The sequence below is a fragment of the Notamacropus eugenii genome, chromosome 6 (genome assembly GCF_028372415.1).
Source record: "Notamacropus eugenii isolate mMacEug1 chromosome 6, mMacEug1.pri_v2, whole genome shotgun sequence".
Taxonomy (NCBI): Eukaryota; Metazoa; Chordata; class Mammalia; order Diprotodontia; family Macropodidae; genus Notamacropus; species Notamacropus eugenii.
Genome location: NC_092877.1, coordinates 135,794,171 through 135,812,968, shown reverse-complemented (window position 1 = coordinate 135,812,968; position 18,798 = coordinate 135,794,171). Strand labels below are relative to the sequence as shown.

At 38.6% G+C, this 18,798-nt stretch overlaps 1 protein-coding gene across 1 annotated transcript; it reads left to right on the top strand.

Annotated features, from left to right (window-relative positions):
- On the top strand, positions 1-12,385 carry MGARP (mitochondria localized glutamic acid rich protein). Its single transcript, XM_072621069.1, has 4 exons — positions 1-267; positions 7,446-7,549; positions 8,739-8,844; positions 11,273-12,385. The coding sequence occupies exons 1-4, from the start codon at positions 183-185 to the stop codon at positions 11,782-11,784; spliced, it is 807 nt and encodes a 268-aa protein (XP_072477170.1). The 5' UTR covers positions 1-182; the 3' UTR covers positions 11,785-12,385.
- Positions 12,386-18,798: the final 6,413 nt, after the last annotated feature.

Below are 18,798 nucleotides of genomic sequence, written 5' to 3'. Positions count from 1 at the left end.
AGTGTGCCCCGGGACGTCTCTTATAGTGGGCTCCTGGTTCCCCAGAGAAGGGGGCCGGACCGCCTGTGGCGGTGAGTCCGGGCTCCTCCTGGGGGCGGGACCGGGCAGCCCACTGTCTTGGGTGGTTCCCTGAGCGGGCGCTGCTCCGCACTGTGAGGCTGGGGTGCTTTGATGCCGGTACTATGTATCTCCGCAGGGCTGTTGGGAAGACTCTGACTTTACCCCTGAGGACCCCTCCTTCCAGCCCCCCACTGCTCTGGAAGCACGGTGAGTGCGCGCCGTCCGACCCCAGAGTGCGGGAAGTCTGGACTAGCCAGGATGCTGGGAGCCGTCGGACTGTCAGGCTGGGTATGTGGAGGTGGATGGACGATCGACTCAGGGCACAGGACACCGTGCGTTCTGGAAGGTTTGGCTGTGGCCTTCCCCAAACATATAGGATGCCCTCCTTTCCTATCGGATCTTGCGAACGAACCCGGCTAAGAGAAGCAAGAGAAAGGGGAGAGAGGTTACCCGGTGTTTGGGGACGCCCCGGTCCAGCACATAGGAAAGCTGCGCTGAAAGCTTGGAGACTGTCAGAAGCAGAAACTTCCTTCCTTCGCTTATGCCGCCCGATTTGTCTCAGGGATTGGGAGTCAGGGGCAGACGTGAGGACATGGGATCATAGAGCTAGAAAGCACCTTCGAAGTCATGTGATCCAACCTCCTAATTTTACGAATGAGGATGGTAGCCGCAAGCCTCATTTGCCAGAAAAGGGACAGAAAGCCTCCCCTTTGCCGTTTAGGACATTGCCTCAACTCTCTGGTCTCCCCGGGATCATGGTATAGATTCAGTGCTAAAAGAGATTTTAAAAATCACCTACATTTTACAAGGAAGAATATAGAGGCACAAAGAGGTTAAGTGAGGGGTTTGGGATGTCAGCGATAGCTGTCTGGGCTCATTTGGGTTATAGGAGTGTCTTTTATGTAACTGCCCCAAGTTGCCACTGTTTTGTACTGGAAAGAGTGCTGAACCTGGAGTTGAGAGAGGTGAGTGAGTTCTGGGTGTGATAAACAATAGGTTTGTGACAATAGTCATCCCTTAAATTCTTGGAGACTTGATTTCTTTCTGTAGCTGTAAAATGGGGCTAATAGGGATTGTAGTGGAGTCCTTTTGAGGACCACATAAGCTAGAGTTCCTTGAAGAGCTGTGTAAATGCTAGCTATTATGTTTGTGTAGCTACAATCACAGAATAGCTGCCTTGACTGGACCATTAATTAGAAGACATTTCTGGTCAGCTATGCTGCTTTGGCAAGAGCTGTGACGCCATTATTTAAAGGAGGTTTGGTTAGAGGACCTTGATTTGAATTTCTGTCACTGGTTTAATGTGTAGCCTTGGGCAACTCACTCTTCTTTCAACCTTAGTTTGTTGTTTCATAGAGCATACCCCCAAATCTCAAATGGGTTTAGAAAGAATTTTATTAGATCATTTGGTGGAGGAGAGAGCTGGAAAGGATGTGTGGCTCACTCTCTCAGCCAGTCTCTGAAAGGTTTACATTTATATGGGATTTAGACAAAAGTGTCCACTGAAGGACCCCACAAAGGCAGAGAGCAACTTTGCCAAGAGAACAGCTTAAAAGCAAGGTAGATTGAGATAGATATGAGTAACTGTAAATGTTCAGTAAAATTTAGGTGAAGCCAAAACAGAAGGGAATCCAAAATACAAGCCTGGATGAACCTATTCCAAGTCCTACGTGTGGTAATCCAAAAAAAGAATGCTTTGAGTAGACCTGGAGGATCCTAAAATACCTTGTAACCTTCTCCAGCATTCCATAATAGTTACTAGTATGAGGGACCTTCTGGGTGCTAACAATCTTTAATCACATAGGGTTGGATTTAAGCAGTATAATAATTTATCCTGAACAATATAAAAATCATTTTTCCTCATCTGTAAAATGAGGGAGTCAGACAAGATGGCTTCAAGCATCCCTTCAGTTAACAATCTATTCTCCAGGCTCAGCTAAAAGGGATTCCCTGTCCCAGTCTTCATGGAAAGAGTGCTGGATTTGGAGCAGGAGAAATGTATTTGAATCTTGACTGCCATTTTCCAGGTCATTTACAATCTGTGTAATCTTGAGTGTCCCTTAACCGTTTTGAGTAGGGCTCAGTTTCTTCCCTCAAAAATGAGGGAGTTGTAGTAAATGGCTTCCAAGTTTCCTTAGGTCCTTAAATCTTAGATAATTCTAAGATCCTACTTAATTAACTTATCCCTAGGTGCCCTGAAGATGTCCTCATGAATCATTGAAAGCAACACCAATATCTTTGGCTTTTGAGGGTTAGGATCATATCCTTACTTGTTACTAACTCTAAGGTTAAGGCTTCCCTACCTTTTTTTAAAACATCTAGAGGAAGAAACTGAAGGAGAAAGAAGCAGGCCAGTGATGATGATGGTGATGAGCTGGGGCTCTAGGCAAAGCCATCTCCACAGCTGTTGTACAAGAAGGGCTTTCTGGCAGATTTTTGCTTTCTTCTGTGTCACATATGATCAGGGCATTTGCTGCTTGCCTGCTGGCCAAGGTTAAGGGAAAGTTATCTCTTGCAGATGTAGAAACTAGAAAACTGTGACCTTGTTTCTTTAGAAATCCACAATTCTGGTGGAGGGGAAGGAAGAGATAGAAAGCTGGATAGAGGATCCAGGTGGTAACTTTGTGTTCCTTGTTTATTTACTTCGTTCACTCAAAAAATATTCATTATGTATTATCCAGGTATTGTACTAGGCACCTACAAGGTACCAGGATATTTGCAAAGACAGAAAGGAAACAGTTTTGACCTCAAGGCAAGAAAAAGAGAAAGAGGAGAAAGAGAAGGGGAGAAAGGAAAGAGAGGGAGGAAAGGGGGGGAAGAGAAAGGGGAGAGAGAGAGAGGGAAAAGGGGATGGGGAGAAGAGAGAGGGAAAGAGGGGAATGGAAAGGGGAGAAAGGGAAGAGAGAGGAAGAGAGGGAAAAGGAGGTAGAGAGGGGAGAAAGGGAGGGGGGAAAGAGAAGGGGAGAAAGAGAAGAGAGGAAGAGAGGGAGAAGGGGTGGAGAGACAGAGACAGAGACAGAGAGAGAGAGAGATACAGGAACTCAGATGGACAGAAAACCTGAGAACCTCAGCATAGATAAGTTCATAACTTGGAGTTGGGTGTTGAATAACAATTGTGTATGAAGTGTTTGTTTCAAACATATGCTCCCAAGTTCTAGTGAGAAATGAATACCCCTCCACAGGTAACAAAACCTTCAGGTTGCTTTTCTATAGTCTCACACTCTGATTAGCAAACTGAGCAACTTTCTGCGTTAAGACACTACTTTTGACTGATATCTCAGGTTAGACTGTAGGTCCTCACTTTTAAAATGAAGGAAATTAAAATGTAAAATTAATTCATTTAAAATTAAGGAAACAACTTACTAGCTAAACTAACTAAACAATTTGTTTCATTTATTTGGGAATGTCAATTAGTTTAACCTACCTAAGCAGCATAGCTTCTCTTGCTATAAGATTTTATTTCCCTTTCATTTCTTAGTAGGAGTCCTTTCCTTCATAAAAGCTGATCAATACTAGCATTCATGCCTGAGAAACAAAAGGAATATGTAAACATTGGAGCTGATGTTTCATCGTTGTCTCAGAACGTCCTTACAGGCTGTCTGTTCCGCCCCAGCTCTTGGATGCCCTCTTCTCTCCAGAAAGAAGCTCTACCTTCTACAGAAGATTTTTCCTAATTTCCTCAGTTGGGAATTTCTTCTGAAATTATTTTGTATTTACTTTTGTCTGCACTTATTTACCGATGTGTTGTGTTCACCCCACCCTCCGTAAATCATAAGCTCCTCTGTTACAAGAATTGTTAAATTTTTAATTTTATAACCCTAGCACCTGGTATATCATAGTATTTAATGTTCTTTGAATTGAAAATCCATATAAATAAACCCAAAACATAAAGCAGGATCATTTCTATCAATTTAATAGTAAAGACTTTTGTTTACAACAGCTTTATTTCTCCCTTCCTTCTAAGAATTATAGATTCAAAAGGAAACAGTGCAAAGAAAAAAGCACCATTCTGTGTAAAGAAAAGAGTAACGGAAGGCTATTTGGGATACTATCACTTAGGAACATCCCTGGAGCCTGGAAAGGGGTCCCTGATAGGATCAGATCCTTGACCACATATTTATGGGATCAGGGCCTGGGCTAGGATGCAGTCTTTGGTCAAATCTTTATTCCTATAAAGCAGACCAATAGCATATATAATGAGTTTAACAGTAAGTAGGGATGAAAATAACCCTAACAGCAACAAAATCTGAAAAAAAAATTCATAGAAGAAAAAAAGATCAGAAAACTCCAAAGCAAACAAAATGTTTTTGTTAAAACCAAGATATACATTTAAAAAACAAATGTAAATCAGTAAGATAGCTAACTAGACACTTTCCGCAGATCCCATTAATTCTCAAAACCTCTACCAAAAAGGACTATGTCCCTAAGGTAGAGCAATCACAGTTATGCACACAAGATAAGAAAGAGAAAACCCCAACAAGAAATTAACAGGAGAGACCATGAATCCTTAAATTGATTCCCCTTGACCCATCCCTACCCAGCCTCCACTCCTGGCAGCAACCTCACAAACTTAACCCCAGACTTATGTATGGGACCCAGGTAGCAGGATCTCTTCTTGCTTCACAGACTTTGTCTATACATCTCACTCATTTCTACCCTCCACCAGTAACAAGCAGCAGATATTGATTCTGCCTAATCACATGAGGAGGATTTGAGGGAAAGGGAGTGGATCTGGTTGAGGTCTGATGTGGCCCCTCCACTAATGACCCACTAAAGCTGCAGAAACTTTGCCTGTAACACCTTCAACATCTTCCCTTTGGACTGCAAAAAGGTGCATCCAGTGATACAGCCCAAAAGGAAAGGAGATGAGCCAAAAAAGGACATGGAACAGGGCTTAGAATGAACAGCTGCACTCAGGCCTGCAGGAATGGGGACTGAAGCCCAGCTTAAGCCAGTTGTTAGAGTATATGGATCTAGAGTTAGAAAGGACTTGGGAGGCCCCTGAGTCCAATCAGTTCATTTTATAGATGAATCTGTCCCTCTAGGCCCTGAAAATGGTAAGGATCCAAGCCAGTGAACATTATTAAATCTTCCACCATGACAGAAGATTGAGCCAGATTTGTAGTACAACACTAAGGATGTATCCACTAGCATGGGGCTGGGGGTGGTGGGGCGGGAAAGGAGAGGCAGGAACAGCAGGGGAGGAAGCCATAAAGAGAAGGATGGGGAAATATAAAGAAAATAATATTGAAACATTAACAAGCTCAGCAAAAACTCAAAGTGCAAATAAATCAGAGGAAAATATCCTAAAGCCAGAAAGATAACTGCCACAACCTAAAAGAGATTACAAACTTAATACTTTTGTATTAGAGTAAATACTTGTTACTATTATCATTATTAATAAACCTCTTTCCAGTTATAAATCAAAACAAAAAAAACAGAGATTACAAAGCTGTCTTAAGAAATATTATTAGATAAAGAAAAGGAGACCAATGTCTGATGAAATATAGAACTGTGAATCCCAAGAGAGCGTGTAAAAACCAGAAATTCTAGAAGGGTTCAAAAGAGGAATTAAATTTATAATATAAGAAATTAGGACTAAGTAACTCACTAACTATATATATATATATATGTATATAGATATATATAGATATAGATATAGATACATATACATCAGAATTTGTAGGTCTAAATACAGAAATAAAATTAGGAACAGAAAAAAACTGAATACGTAGTACAGAGTTTCTCCAAAAAAAGTAAAAGAGAGTTTAACAGATTTGGAATGCAAAAAATAATTAAGTGGAGAAAAAATCTGGCAGAAGATAATCAAAAGATAACTTTACAAACCAGTGTCATTGACCTCAAAGGCAAGTATGTAGGGTCTCGTCTCTTAGAAAAACATGACAAATAAAAAACTCCGAACATCATTATTCAAGAAATAGTACAAGACAACCTATAACTTTTGAATATACGAAACAAAGCACCTTTGAAAGAATACAGATCGCCTACAGAAAATATCAACTCTATGCTTCAAACTCCAATATATCTAGCATTCAAATGTAATAATTCTAAAGACAAATGACAAATTCAAGTAAGCAGCCTAGAGAAAGACCTTTAAAATACAAAGGAAAAGAAAGGTGAATAACATTAGATTTTCTGTAACCTCCCCCAAACTGTGGAAAGGATTGGAATTATATTACTATATTCCAAAAAGCAAAGGACGTGCCCTGCAAATGTAGGCCTAACTATCATTGAAAAAGAGGGAAGTTCAACAAAAACAGGCAGTCCTGCAAAAGAATTCCTACAAAAACAAAACATTTAAAAACCAAAGCGCTCATGGAGCAGTGGCCATGAAGTCAGGAGGAACTGAATCCAAATTTGCCCTGAGACACTGACTAGCCATGTGACCCTGGGCAAGTCACTTAACCCTAATTGCCTCAAATAAAATGAAAAAAAAAACCAGGGCATAAATGTGAGCAGAATATTTGACTTACGAAGTAATAGAAACACATAAAATGTAAATAAGTACAATTACCAAGGAAATAATAGTTCATGAAGTAATTTGTGCTATGTTTAGAAGTTATTTTTTAAAAAGAGAAAAACTGACTTACGGGCTAAAAACAATAACAAAAAAGAGGCATCCTCAGTAGGTTAAAAAAACCAGAAAGGTAATATAGATGCAAGCTGATTTTAAAGAAATAGAAAAAGTGATGGTGGAGGAAAAGAAGTGAAGAGTAGTGGAATAAATCCTGTAATTCTCCTATAGGAGGATCAATGTATTTTGTGGGACAAAATTGCAGAGAGAAAAGATTCATAAATGGGAAGAAGGAAGAGGAAGGGTAGAGGGGAATAAGTGATGTGCCCTTGTCAAGTCCATGGATGAACAGGGAAGGGATGACAGCCCCTGTGACCTCTCCACCAGTAGAAGGTTGTAACACCATAGGAACATAGCAAAAGAGGATTGAAAGTAAGAAATGAAAGGAGGGATCTCAAACTGAAGGGGAAAGGAAATGACCTTCTTTTTGAGTGTGCCTCCAGAAAAAAAAAATATGGGAGCTACAAGACACCAGAATCTTTGAGCATCAGAGTGGACACAGGGGAATTGTTGGGAAAGATCTTTAGTGTTTCTTCCTCTCTTTCTACTGATTTTTGAGTTTTATTAGAAATATTTTGTTATATAAATGTTTCATTTCTGTGTTAAATACAAATTTCTTTGTACTGAAATAAAGTTATGTTTCAAATAAGCATTCATACTTATCTTTGAATGAAGTAATCAGTAGTACAGAAGTGAATTGAATTTTTAATGTGTTTTTAATGTAATTTTATGTAATTATTTTAAATTGTCTATTGTGATGGAAGTAATGTAAAAAACATTTTTTTTACAGCATCCCTTCGCCAGATGTCATCTAAGAAAGTCCCTGGATTAGCTGGGTCAAACATGATATATTATCTCTTTGTTGGTGTCACTTTTAGTGCTGGTGGATATTATGTAAGTGTTTTTATAACTACAGTATTATGGGATATATATGGTGATGATCTATGTTATGCAAAGCAATAGGGTGATTAGGAAAAAGCTAGTTCATAGCATCATAATTATCTTTGTTTTAAAAAATTCAGAGACTATTGTTTAGCCACTCCTACAGATTATTAAGTGATGATGTTCATAATCTCAAATATTAAGTCTAACTGCATTGGGATGAATATCATATAATATAGTCTAGCATGAATGTAAGTGAATGAAGGCAGCCCATATATGAAATGAAGGAAATTTTGTATCAGGAAAAATCACTTTGTACTTACTGCTTCAGTTATTCATTGCTTACAGATTCATTTAAACAACATGACAGCAGTAATTCAACTGATACCTAAGGCATTGTAAATGTGCATTTTTCTAGATGGCAATCTGTGAGTCAGGATTGTAGATGAATCAGAAAGTGTTTGGTCTCAACATGATTTATTAAGTTGAATTGTCACTCCCTTATTTTTATCACTTTATCTCACTTGAAAGAATATTTCAGTTTTATTCCTTTGAAAAGCAGTCTGGAAAAATTACTGGATTTCGGGTCAGAAGATCTGGGTTTGAATATCCAGGTTCTACTACTTTTTACCCATACGATCTTGGGCAAGTCTGAGTCTTAATTTTCCCTTCTGAAAAATGAGGTCGGGGCAAGATGATGTTTAAAGTTCTTTCCAGCTCTAAATTTATGCACCTGATTCCTCCCAGCTTCAGATCGTATGACTTGCTCATTATTTTCGTTGCAGGGAAAGAATTGTGGTGCAAAGGCTAGAAAGCTGGTCTAAGAGTCAGAAAGGTCTGGGTTCAAGTTCTGTCTGACCTACCCTTAACTGTAGGACCATGTGCAAAGCATTTCACCTCCCAGTGCCTCAGGAATCTCTTTAAGACCATAAATTACAAATTGTTGATCAGTATCAGTGAAAGGAGTTTTTGCCCAGGAGTTCCCCTCACCCCACCCTCCCTCTGCAAAAAAAAAAAAAAAAAATACAGCAAAAAAACAAATATGTATTTCATAGTATGTAATCCTCTCTTCTTCCAAGCAAGACCCATCCCAAATCATATTCCATTTTAAATAATTAAATCTAGGGAATTATATCACTAGAACTCAGCATCCTCATTCTAAGAGCTCTGGATTTAAATGCAGGTATATATTTGCTTTCAGGCTTATAGGACATTCACATCAGATCAGTCTCGGTACACAGAACGCATCAATAACATGCAAGTGAAAAGTACCGGGAGGGAGTCATCAGAGATGCTGCAACATACAGGTAAAAACTTTTTCCTTTTTATCTACCCTGACACACAAAACATCCTATGTTTTTAATGCATGTACATTGAGCTGTTTGCCATTGCTTCCCATTCCGGAGGAAATCCAAAATCTGAGAATGGAAGGTTGTTCATTCAACAAACCTAATGAAAAGTGTTTGGAATGGTAAAAAACTGATGAATAAAAATGCTCTCAATCTGGTACTAGGTGTGAATCCCAACTCTGCCACTTATTACCTGCACAACCCTGGACACTTCACATTCTCTCTCTGGGCCTCAATTTCCTTTTCTGTAAAATGAGGCAGTTGAACTGGTTGACCTCAAAGGTCTTTCCAGCTCTGGAGCTATGATACTGTGAATCTTTATTGCTGACCAACTGCTTTGACTCCTTTGTGTTTGGAAGTATTATCTATTATCTTTCAGGGTTTTGGCTTCATTCAATCCATGGAATCCAGGGTATTCATATCTGTCTAGCTCAGCAGTTTGAGATAAAGGAACAAAGTTGTTGGGGTTTTTTGTTTTATCACGAAGTCATTTTCATTCCAGTACTGTCTTTGTGTGCTTGTGTTACTGACCAGAATTCACTAGATTCCAAAGTCATTGAAATCTTTGGGGTTGAATAGCACCTCTTTACCCTGATTGATTTGGGGAAATAACCGCCATAAGAACCGGTGACATTTTTTTCTTTTCAAATTCTAATTGTATCATAATAGATTTTGCAACCGGTTCCAACTGGTGTGTACATGTTTTACATTTCCTTATCTGTTTATCTACCATTTCCCCAACAGAATATAGCTCCTGGAGGGCAGGACATTTTTTTTGTCTTTGTATACCATTGCCAATGTATAGCAGATAGCAGGTGCTTAATTAATTGTTTGACTCCATCATCGGCCCTTTATTAAGTGCTTACCATGTACTGGAGACTATGCTAAGCACTGACAATACAAAGACAAAAGTGAGATATAATAGAACTGGTACCTTGTATTAATTTCTTTGCTTTCATTTGAATTTTATTCCAACTTGGTAATCGTTCTCCTGAGCTGTAAAGTGCTATACAAATATATAAATGTTATTATTAAGAAAGGGAAGGGGGAGAATAGGTAAGTTAATGAATGAAAAGTCTTCATGGAGGATTTCAAAGCACTGTGCTAACACATATGTGAATGACACTTCTCCCTTCCCTTTACTTTGCACAGTGATGGAATGACCTACCTGGATGCTTGTAAGGGATAATAACAATAATGACAGCAGCTGATGTTTATACAGTGCTCCAAAAGACTGTGTAGTTTTTTAAATAGCATTTTTTCTAATTACATGTAAAGACATTTCTTAATAGTTATTTTTTATAAGATTTTGAGGTCCAAATTTGTCTTCTTGCCTCCTTCCCTCCTCCCTAAGATAGTAAGCAATTTGATATAGGTTATCTATGTTCAATCATGTAAAACATATTTCCAAATTAGTCATGTTGTGAGATAAGAAGCAGAGCAAAAGAAAAAAAACTTTAGTGAAGTTTTAAAGATAAGTCTTTAAGCTATATTTAGCTTAGGTTTAGATAAATCTTCCAGCTAAATAAAGTTAAAGCTTAAAACTGCACTCAGTCTTTTGGGACACCATGTAAAGTGCTTTAAATATATTATCTCATTTGAGCCTGACTTCTAGTCTGTGTGGTAGACATTACCTCATTTTACAGATAAGGAGACGGAAGTTCAGGAAAATTAAATGACTTGTCCATGGGGTTTCAGAGCTAGCTCTTCCTAATTTCATGCTGAAGGCTTTTTCCCACAAAATCATATCAAAATGGAATCCCATGGATGAGGTGATCTTGATTTTGTTCCATTCCTTTCAATAAACTCTTCCAAAGGTCCTAGTATGTGGATATAATCTTGGTATAAAGACAAAAAGTAATCCCTGTGTTCAAGATATTTATAATTTATCATAAGTTTATAGTCTACTATATGGGGTGATAAACCATGTGGACCGATAATATTGCCACAAATTATGTACAAAGTATTTGATGTCATTTTGAGAGGGAGACAGCAGTGATAATATCTGGAGGCATTAGCAATATAATTAGTATAAGAGCTGGATCTGGAAGGAAGCTAGATAGTCTTCAAGGGAGTGGAGTGGATAGAGAGGGAGCAGGGTACAGGAACCACATGTGCAAAATGTAGAGAAGAAGTAAATAGAATGATGATTTTGGAGGCCCCTTACCACTTGGAAATTTGGTGAATTAAAATGATCTTATTTTCAGTAAAAGATAGCAGTTGCTAACAGAATGGGTTTTTATCTTCTATCTTTGCAGAACATAAGCAAAAGGTTTTCATCACTATTACTTTGGCAGTATTTGTAGTGAAAAGAAGTTGGTTTGGGCTTTTATTTTCCTGCTATTTTTTTCTTCTGTATGTCTTTTAATGAAATGAATCTCAACAGATGAGGAAGTAAAGCCCACAGAAACCAACGAAGCCTGTTCAGAAGCCCCTAACGATGCTGCTTTGGAGGCTGGTTTGGCAACAGCTGAAGAAATTCCTAATGTGGAGGATGCAGCTCTGGAGGAGACTTCTGCAGTCAGTGTCGGCGCTGGAGCAGAAGAAATTCCAGCAGTCAGTGTCAAAGATGGTCCAGAGGAGACTCCAGCAGTCAGTGTCGGAGCTGGTCCAGAAGACACTCCTTCACTCAGTGTCGGAGCTGATCCAGAAGAGACTCCAGGAGTCAGTGTCAGATCTGGTCCAGAGATCAGTGAAGTTATTATGATCAGTGTAGAATCAGGGCCAGAGGTCACAGATGCAGCAGAGCTGGAGGCAGCTGAGATCAGTGACAAAGCTCCTAAGCCCGAGGAAGCCTCAGCTGCAGATATTGAACCGGAGGAAGAACAGAAATCTCCCCCAGATGCTGAAAGCTGTGCAGAGGCTGAGTTACAGGAAGAAACCCCTCCCCAGGCCTGAGACTGCCCTAGCCCAAAGAGTAACCTAATCTCCGTATGGTACTAAAAAAGCCTATCTAAGCCAGGAAAGATGTCAGAGTGTGGATGAGAGTTATTTGTAAATAAATTCCAGGAAGAATTACTGTTCATTCAAGGTTACTTTCTCAATGCTTTGATGTGGGCCTGGACAGAGTGACCCTTGAATATGAAATCAAGTCAGTGAAATTAGTGAATGTTTTTATTGTTTCTAAATTTATTTCATTAACAGTTACAGCGATTTTCAATTGGAATTTGCACATTTTATGCTCTTGTTGAGATAGGAATTGCATCTATTTCCATTATCTCTTCCCAACCCTACCACCAATTTATCTGTCTGACGTCTCTGTGGGATATTTGATATGTTTCTTTTCCCTCAGTGCAAGTATACCACCCCAGATTTGAGATTGGTGGCCATCATGACTTGGTCTAAAAATAACTTCCCTATAAGGAAGTCATGCAAGGCTGTGAGACAATTTACATTCCTCACCCAGTCTCATTTTGATTTTCTCTTGTGTGTAAAAACTCTTAAACTATTGAGTAAAGGCTCTTACTGTCTCTAAAAATAAATTGCTAAAACATCTAAATAATGAAAGGAAGTAGAATCTGTTTTAATGTTGTTCTTCAACCAATTCAAACAGCATTTATTAAGTGCCTAGAATGTACAAGCAAAAGAGAGAGAGAGAGAGAGAGAGAGAGAGAGAGAGAGAGAGAGAGAGAGAGAGAGAGAGAGAGAGAGGTGCTAAGCAGTTCATTGTATGAAGAGAAAAGATGGAGGAATTCGTAGAACCAGTGTAACAGAAAGTGTTGCAACTGGAGGACCAGCGTTTGAACAGACTGGCACCTAATACCTGTGTGACCATAGGCAAGGCTTTTAACCTATGAGCCTCAATTTGTGCCTCTGTGAAATGAGGGGAGTTACCCTAGATGGAGTTAGCCTAAGGTTGATTCCAGCTCAAAACCTACAGTACTGTAACTTCTTTAGATATTTGAAAGATCTCCCTTGCTATTTAAAATAATAAACCCACTTTCCCTACTGCCTTCAGGAGTGTGGTAGCACCCACCATTACTTCTTAAGAGAAAGAAGGGGAGATAACCCACTCTCTCAGATACCTCTCCCATTGTATTTCCCCTTTGCCCTAGGGTCACATAAGTAAGGGGGAATTCCTCTAGAATTGGTGGCCTACGAAGTTTGTGGCAATAGAAATTTCCCGGAATCTCAGAGTTAGAAAGGACCCCAAGGCCAACTAGTCTAACCCCCCCCCAAAAAACAAGAAACCTCTTTATAATATCCCCTAACAATGGCAATACAGCTTTTGCTTACAAACTTAAAGTCACAACTCTAGAGTTGAAAGGAACCTTAGAGATAGATTATCTAGACCTGGGATTCTTAACCTTTGTTGTGTTATGGAGCCCTTTGGCAAAAAGGCTATGATCCTTTCTCAGAAATTTTTAAATGAATAAAACAAAATTTGCAGGATCACAAATTAAACCAATTATATTGAAATTACCTGTCTGTCTATCTACCTACCTACCTACCTACCTACCTACCTACCTACCTACCTACCTACCTACCTACCTATCTATCTATCTATCTATCTATCTATCTATCTATCTATCTATCTATCTATCTATCTATCTATCTATGCAGCTAGATGGTGAAGTGGAGAGGGTACAGGTTCTGGAGTCAGGAAGTCTTCCTGAGTTCAAATCTGGCCTCAGACACTTACTAGCTGTGTGACCTTGGGCAAGTCACTTCACCCTGTTTGCCTCAGTTTCTTTATCTGTAAAATGAACTGGGGAAGGAAATGGCAAACTATTCCAGTATCATTGCCAAAAACAAACCCCAAAGACAAGACTGAAAAATCACCAAACAATACAAACATATGTATATATGATATATATACATATATATATATATATATATATACAAATATATGTATATTTGTGTGTGTGTTTATGGACCCAAGGTTAAGAACCTTTACTCTGCAGCTTGTTCCCCCTTCTAGTGGAAGGGGGTGAGGTTGGGGAGGGATAAATAAAACATTTGTATGCTCTAGGCAAGATTTGGAAGGCATGCCCCATGGCTATTACTGTCCTGCAGAGGCTTTTGAGCTTTCATTGTTATACATGTGACTTCACTTATCACAAAATAAAATACCTATGTGCTGAGGAAAGTGGAATTTTCCAGCATTAAAAATATGGGTTAAAAAAAATATCACGCATTGTGCCCTCTTCCGTATTATACCCCAGGCAACTGTTAACTTTGCCTTCCTCTTGTTCCCATTAAGCTACAGGTGGAGAGATTTGGGCAAATTAGAAGGAAATATGTCAGTCACACATTTTATCCAGTTTTTAACTCTTGAAATTAATGGTGATCCAACATGACTAATATGAAAACATGTTTAATATTATTGTTCATGTATAGCCTATATCAGATTGCTTGCTGTCTTGGGGAGGGGCTAGGGAGGGAGGAAGAAAAAAATTTGGAACTCAAAATCTTCTAAGAGGGAATGTTGAAAACTAAAAAATTAAATAAATTTTTGAAAGAAGGAAAAAAGAAATGAACAGTGATCAAACGAAATTATGTCTATAAAACATGGTTCAAACCTTAAGGCCCTCTGTAAATGTCATCTATTGCTATTTGTAGTCTTATAATGGAATCTGGCTTCCTTTCTTCAGAAGACTTGGAGGACTAAGTCTTATAGAGATGAAGTGACTTGCTCAAGGCCACACAATGAGTTAGAGGCAGTTAAAGGCAGAGCTCATTTCTCCAGGCTCCCTGTTTTATACTTCACACAGACACAGACACACACAGACACACAGACACACACACACATATACTGCACTAAATTATTTCTAATTGTTTAGATTAGGAAAATATTATAACCTTCTTTGTACAATACCTGAGAATGGAATAATTTCCAGTAGAAGGAACGTCAGCTACTTTCTGGAGTATGTCCTTCTTCACACATCATTCTAAAGGCATTTTTTTTCACAAAAACTGGTTTGTTGGAGAACTATTCACTATATACAATATTAAACATGAATACGATGAACTAAAATGTTTTTCAGCTGTTTTTCAATGCTATACTTTTGTGAGACATTGATTTAAATTAAGCTTTGGTATGAAATCTCTGTCTTTCATAAAAGTGTGTCATTAGCAAAAATTTATGGACTAAAATAACATGTATTATTCCACTTCCCCCAAATAGCACAGAAACGTAAACTGATACATTATAGCCTCTCTTTCTCAAGCAGAGATAAAACTCATTAATTTGGACTGTACTAACAGCACCTGTGATAATTTGTGATAATTAGGATTTGCAATAATTAGAATTCAGCTGGGATGAATTTCACCTTTTACTAGTTAGGATCTCTTGTATAAAATGAGGCGTCTGTACTCAGGGGTGTACTAGAGCCAGCTCAAAGAAGCAATTGTTCAATTTTCAGCATTTTTATCTCAGAAGCGGGCAAATACTACAAACCATGGTCTGATTTATTGTTTTGTTGGTTTTCTAGACTTATGAAAGTGGTAGAGAAAATGTTAAAAATGCAAATTAAACTTAAATGTGTGTTCTGCTAAAATCCCCTCCCTGCCAAGAGCTGGTTATTAAGCATTTACCAGTAAATGCCTTGTAGATGATCTCTCACGTCCCTTTTAGCTTTAAAACTCTACGAGTCTGTCATTCTATGAAGAAATGTCTTTTTCCTGAGCAAATTAATGACAATTAACCCACTTACAAGAAGGAGAACAAACTGCTTTTTAGAGTTTTAGTCATTAATTGTGTGAGCATGGATACTATTAATTACAGAAGATTCTTATTCACTAATGAGCAAGCTTGCAGGATTTCCAATTGGAAATACCCTGATTATTATTTCAGGTTGTCCTATGTGCTTTAAGGAAATAAAGTTCCTTTCTTTAAAACTACGTAACTCAAGCTGGCACTTCTGATTATCCACATTACTAAAGTTTTATGATATTTGTAATATTCTGAATTGTTAACTTTGGGGTAAAATACTCTGGCCATTTTGTGGGTACTGAAGAGTTTCCATAATTCTTTTTAGAGTAAAAAATGTGTGATATACAAGCAGTTGTTTGATTTAGTAGCTGTTTGGTGAACTAAAATCCATACATATCACACATGGGTTACCTTATTTTCTTAATAGCATTTTATTTTTTCCCAATTATATGTTACAACAATTTTTAGCATTCATTTTTACAAAATTTTGAGTTCCAAATTTTTCTCCTTCCCTCCCCTCCCCTCTTTCTAAAATGGTAGGCAATTTGATATAGGTCATATATGTGTGATTATGTAAAACATATTTCCATGTTAGTCACAGTTGTGAAAGAAGAAATAGATCAAAACGAAAAAAATTAAGTGAAAAAAGATGGGTTACCTTATTACATATGGGTTATTTTAAAGCATAAAAATGTAATCATGTATACTTAGTCCTAAAACTCTGCTAGAAATCATTTAGACTTCTTTGAAGATTCAGGACCTTGGAGTGACTCAAGGTCCTTGTTAGGCACATCAGTTATCACTGAAATGGCAAACAGTCATGGCTGTTGGTAGAGAACTAAGACTGGTAGAATTCTAAACAAAGTTAATCATTAGAATTAAGAGAAACGTAAAAAGACTTGTGTTAGCTTCTCGAGGATGAAGAAAATATAATCAAGGACACAAATTACTCAATATCATAATCATGGAGGAGAAATCAACACTAAAAATGATGAAAAGGCAGATGAAAACGCAATAAATAATCTTGACCCCCAGGGCACCGAAGATGGAACACTTTTCTCTTCTCTCAGAAGAAGTGGACTATAGGGACCAACTGTTACACACCCAAATGCAGTCCCTATGAGAGTTTATTTTGCTTAGCTATTTTTCTTTATCATTAGGTTTGGAGTGGGGATAGTAATAGGGAAATGTCTGAGGTGTAAAAAATGAATATTATCAGTATTTTTAAAAAAAAAAAAGAATCCTACTTTTACAGTGTATGAAATAGCATAGCTTGTTTTTAAAAGTATTCATGGAACGATCTGTTTCATTAGGATAGTCAACTTCAGAAAGGAAACCAAAAAAATATCTCATACTCCAGAGTCCAAAGGATTGTGTTATTTAGATCGAAATTCTTTTTCATCTTCAACTTTCATAATATAATTGGACTCAGGGAATGGGAGGGTCAGGTACTTGCTTTGGCCAATGGATTTTGATTTTTTTTTCATCTCTTAGGTTCCTGATAAGATGAGAAAGAAGAACTGAGTGGGGATAGAATGGGATAGAATACAAAGTAGAGGACCTAGCTGTCATCCTCTTGAAGGGACTTAGTGTGGTTGAAGAGTCTGAAAGGCTGTTGGAAAACCATTTGTGCTTTTCTCAGCTTCATCTGGTGAAGTTGTTGGGGGTGGGGCCAACAGATTAGTTTACAACCAGGTTAACAAGCTTGCCTCTTTTCTGAGCTTTCCCAATTCATGTATATACTGGTTCAAATTATAGTGCTCTCTAGGAGAAAGTTCAATCACATATACATTAATCTTATTCTTCTGTCTGATACTCAGAATGCTATGGGCCATTTTATCCCCAAAGCATTTAATTTTGTCAAAACTTGGTTAACTTCAGATAAGAAGGGAAAACTGCACAACTATCCTGCCTAAAGTCAAGGGTGGCTGTTCTTGAAAGAGCTTCCCTGACTTGTGATATTCAGCAGATGAGAGACTGTCATGGTGACCAGCTGGCCTTATGTTTGGCATTGGCAAAGGTGAGTGGGGTAATCAGTCTCCTCCACTATCCAAGCCAGTACCTCAGTGAAAAATGCTATGTTCAAGCAACACACGCACACACACACACACACACACACACACACACACACACTTGTATGTCCTTGATTCACTTCAGTTCATTAATGGAATACACGCTCCACAGTCTACAAGTCTTTAGTGAAGGTAAGAAGTGACTGTCTCTCTCCTCTCCTCCCTTGGGGCAGCTTGGTATCATGGAAAGAACACTAAATCCAGAAGGGGAGGACTTGAGTTTAAATCCCTGCTCCAGTGATTATTACCTGTGTGACCCTTCAGTAAATCACTTAACCTGGGGGGAGGGGAGGCATAGAGAGACAGAGACAGAGAGAATAGCTAGCATTTATACAGAGCTTTGGGATGTTCAATGCACTTTACACACGTTATCTCACTGGATCCTCACAACTCTATGAGGTAGTTGCTATTATCTCCATAATACAGATGAGGAAACTGAGACTGAGAACAGTCAAGTAACTTGCCCAGGGTCACATAACTAAGTGTCTGAGGCAGGATTCAAACAGACGTCTTCCTACCTACCCCAGTATGTAACCAATAACTGGTACCTTCTGTCTACCTTCCAGGGTGTCTCCCAGGTTTCTATATCGTTCCATCTTTTAGCAGAGGAGAAACCAGGACAGAGAACTCTTTCAGATTACTGCCTTGTGGTTACCCTGGATCATACTACCAGTTCTTCCCCATTTAAATAGCTACAGGGTACCAGTTATCAGTTACGTATTGGGGCAGATAGGTGGTACTGCGGCTAGAGCGTCAAAACTGGAGTCAGGAAGATTCATCTTCCTCAGTTCAAATCTGGCCTCAGACACTCACTAGCTGTGTGACCCTGGGCAAGTGGCTTCACCCGGTTTGCTCAGTTTCCTTATCCGCAAAATGAGCCGGAGAAGGAAATAGCAAACCACTCCGGTATCTTTGCCAAGAAAATCCCAAATGGGATCACAAAGAGTCAAAATGACTAAACAACAACAACCAGTTATGAAACATGTTAATACCAAAGATAGCAAGAAGCTGAGAGGATACTACATAGAGTAATAACCTATGAGGCAGATGGTAAAGTGAAGAAACTGCCTCACAGACAAGTTGTAGCTTTTCTAAGATTAATTAATAAATGTCTTCCTGGGCATTTGGGCATTAAACTCAGGTCATTCCTGACTTCAATTCCAGCACTTTTTCTGTTATCTCACA

Bases quoted from the DNA above. Each gene is read 5' to 3' on its own strand.
- MGARP (XM_072621069.1), top strand. From the start codon at position 183: ATGTATCTCCGCAGGGCTGTTGGGAAGACTCTGACTTTACCCCTGAGG. The intron at 268-7,445 runs GTGAGTGCGCGC...TTTTTTTTACAG, and splicing joins CCCACTGCTCTGGAAGCACG to CATCCCTTCGCCAGATGTCA. The intron at 7,550-8,738 runs GTAAGTGTTTTT...ATTTGCTTTCAG, and splicing joins TTAGTGCTGGTGGATATTAT to GCTTATAGGACATTCACATC.